General features: G+C 45.4%; 1 protein-coding gene across 1 annotated transcript; it reads left to right on the forward strand.

Moving 5' to 3' along the window:
• Positions 1–381: 381 nt before the first annotated feature.
• On the forward strand, positions 382–3,528 carry LOC123082174 (uncharacterized). Its single transcript, XM_044504562.1, has 2 exons — positions 382–1,604; positions 3,044–3,528. Exons 1-2 carry the CDS (start codon positions 482–484, stop codon positions 3,079–3,081), a joined length of 1,161 nt encoding a protein of 386 aa, XP_044360497.1. The 5' UTR covers positions 382–481; the 3' UTR covers positions 3,082–3,528.

The following is a 3,528-nucleotide window of genomic DNA, read 5'->3' on the forward strand; positions in this document are numbered from 1 at the left end:
GGGAGTAATCCTTCTTTTCGAAGAAAAAAAAGCACGGTGAGACAACTTAGGGCATGTACAATGGTGCTATTTTAGGAGTGTCATGTAGGATAAATAATAAGGTGAAGGAGAAAGAACTCATAAGAAAAGGTTTGTCTTCTCTTATTTAAAATAAGACAATAGATGATCTCTTAGCACAATTTGTCTCACCATATTTTAGGGAATTGCTAGTTATTAAAGATAAAGCTAAGATATAACTCATTATATACATACTTTTTTATCATCTTTAAATTATATACAAAACTTAAAATAAAACTGTCTTAACAACCATTGTACGTGCCCTCCTACGCTCAAACCGGTTCTGGTCGAACCCAGCCGAGTAGAAAGACGACTGTGCGGCTGCGCCTGCGCCTGCGCCTGACTCACTCCGCTCCGACTCTCCTCCCCCAATCCCCACCCAAAACCCTCGCTTCCACTTCGCTCCGCCGTCCACGAGCGCACCATGGCGCCGTCACTCCCGCCTCCGCCGCTGATCGAAGACGTCACCGACGAGATCCTCCTCCGCCTCCCGCCGGACGAGCCCGAGCACCTCTTCCGCGCCGCCCTCGTCTGCAAGACGTGGCTCCGCACCCTCTGCGACCCTGGCTTCCTCCGCCGCTACCGCACCTTCCACGGCACCCCTCCCCTCCTCGGCCTCCTCCACAGGCTCCAGGTCCTCGAAGGACCCCCCGCGCGTCGCTTCGCCTCTACCACATCGGTGCCGGACTTCCCCCACCCGAGCTCCGGCGACCCCTGGGAGCGCGCCCTCGACTGCCGCCACGGCCGCGTCCTCATCTATATGAGGACGGACGACAATGCGGACTACCTCGTCTGGGATCCCGTCACGGGCGAGCGCCACGGCGTGCCCTCGCCGGACATCGATTGGCTCATCGAGTCTGCGGTGGTGCTCTGTGCCGCCGACGGCTGCGACCACCTCGACTGCCACGGCGGCCCCTTCCGCGTGGTCTTCGCGGCCACCCACGACTACAAAGATACCATATTTGCGAGCGTCTACTCATCAGAGACGGGTGTGTGGAGCGTGCCAGTGTGTCTTGACAAGAGCTGTGAAGTCTTTGCCCAGCATATGCGAGAGGGGCTTGCAGACAGACCATACTACACGCCCTATCTCCAGCCTAGGCGAGGCACCCTTGTTGGAGATGCAGTCTACTTCACAGTTCGGTGGGGTAATCCAATCGTCAAGTATGACTTGGGCAAGAATTGCTTATCCATGATTGACCCACCGGCAGAGGACGTCTACTACGTTTCCCTCATGGTGATGGAGAACAGTTCACTGGGCTTTGCCTGCACTCGGGATTCCAGCCTTCGTATGTGGTCAAGGAAGGTGGATACAGAAGAAGCTGCTGACTGGGTACAATACAGGGTCATTGAGCTGGAGAAAACAATTCCTGTTGCCAATCCTGATGACATACCAGTTGTGGTCGGCTTTGCGGAGGGTGTCGGTGTCATCTTCATTAGCACATGTATTGGCTTATTTATGATCAAGCTCAAGTCAGGGTTGGTTAGGAAGGTTGGCGAGTCTGGGGTCTACTTTAGCGTCCTACCCTACATGAGCTTCTACACTCCAGGTATGAATGATACTGGTCCTTGCCTGTCTCTGGGCATGCATTTTCTTTACAGCTTCTGTATGTTTGCTTACATAGTTTGACACTGGTTCTTCCACACTTATCTGTACAATTTTGTGTATGCTAGTGAAAAATGAATATGTGGCATGGGGAAACAGAATGTAATTTTGCTTTCACATTCTAGTTGCTAAGGGCCATGATATGCATCAGTCCTATTGATAAATGCACATGCAAACTTCATGGTCTTGTATTATCCTGCAACCTTGCTTCAGATTTTCTTTTTATAACATAAAATTAAAATTCTTCTGTCTTCTAGCATAGCTGTCGCACACATATCAGGCTCAGTCTTGTAACCTTCGGAATTAGTACTAGCACATACCTCACCAAAGTGGAATGCTGAGTTGAACTGTTGGTTATTAGTTTTGTGTATGTTATCTTTTCAGATCATGGCACATTGTTATCGTTATCACTAACTGATCTCTGAGTATTTTGTTTTATGTTGAGCGGTTTACATACAGATAGTGCAAGTCATTATAATCGATTGTGTGTGTTTCTTTGTCGAAATTATCCTGGTTGTGTTGAAAAGTTTTCAATGTGTCAGGCATATCGCAGTTAATGTTTGGATAGTGCTTGGTTTGGCTACTTGGAACTAAATTTTAGTGTAGTCTATGTTGTTTCTCTTTACTTGAATATGATATTGAGTGTTGGTCTCGTCTTCAAAAGGGCTAAGTAGCATTGTCAGACGTTTTGGACTTGCAATTGGAGATACAGGGATCCAAACTGTTATTTAGTCTCACCATAAAACATTTATCTTCTGTAAATCAACTGAAGAACCAATTTAATTTTTTTTTTTGAGGGAAAGGCCTCCATGGCTAGCTTTATTAAATTTAAACAACGTAGATGTGAGTATACTGGCGTGTAACTCAGATGTTTTACTCCTGTACTGCAAACATTGGAAAGTATTAGCCTAGCAGCAAGTTCATGCTTCACCTTCTGTATAAAACATTTTCTTTAGACTAAACTGAAGAACCGATTTTAGTTTAACAGGCGTGTAACTCAGATGTTTTACTCTTGTACTGCAAACATTGGAAAGTATTGTCAAGGACTCAAGGTTATGCTGTCCTAAAATAAAATGCACCGCTCATAAAATTGTTTTCTTCTTTTCGCTAGAGCCGTTTATTGGTCAAGTAGAGGGTGAAGCATGAACTTACTGCTAGGCTAAAATGGAGATTGCTAAATAATTTAAATAAACATGTTGATATCATATTGTCCTGTTGCCTTGGTCTAGATTTTCTTGAAAAACTGTATGTTACTTTCTGGCATAGCTGAAGTTGATGTCTGAAATCCATTCCTGTAATCTTTTGAACAAAGAACAAGTACATGGCACAGCGAATTTTTAATTCTTAAGTTGCTTATGCGTTTTGTGCTTGGTATGTTTACAGATCGTGGCAGATTGTTGTCGCTGGCAAGGACTAACTGATCGCCGATGTGCCGCGCAGCAGTGGTGCAAGGCATAATGGACAAATCCATCGTCTGGAGTGTGCTGCTGTTGCCTTGTTTTTGGAGCTACTACTATCAAGTTGGTCTGTTTTCTTTAGCAGTTTAAGCATGATGATTGCAAGTTGGTTGTTCTTGTTCAATTCATCATGATCATGCGGCCGGTCAGGCCAGAGACTTGTGTTTCAGTTTAGTATGTTGCCTTCTTATCTGTTGAGCAGTTTTAAGTAGGAGCGGTGCAAGTCATCATGTTCAATTGTGTCTGAGCTGCGAATTGTCCTGCTTACATCGATCACAAACTGTATTTCTGTTGGATATGTCGGGCTGGCATATTTGAGTTCTTGCTTGGTTAAATGGTTGAGTCAGCCACATGAAACTAAACTTATGTGGGCTTCCAATTTCTGAAAAAAAAGGAAGGGTCATTCAGTGT

Source organism: Triticum aestivum, chromosome 4A (assembly GCF_018294505.1).
Source record: "Triticum aestivum cultivar Chinese Spring chromosome 4A, IWGSC CS RefSeq v2.1, whole genome shotgun sequence".
In the NCBI taxonomy this organism is placed as follows: domain Eukaryota; kingdom Viridiplantae; phylum Streptophyta; class Magnoliopsida; order Poales; family Poaceae; genus Triticum; species Triticum aestivum.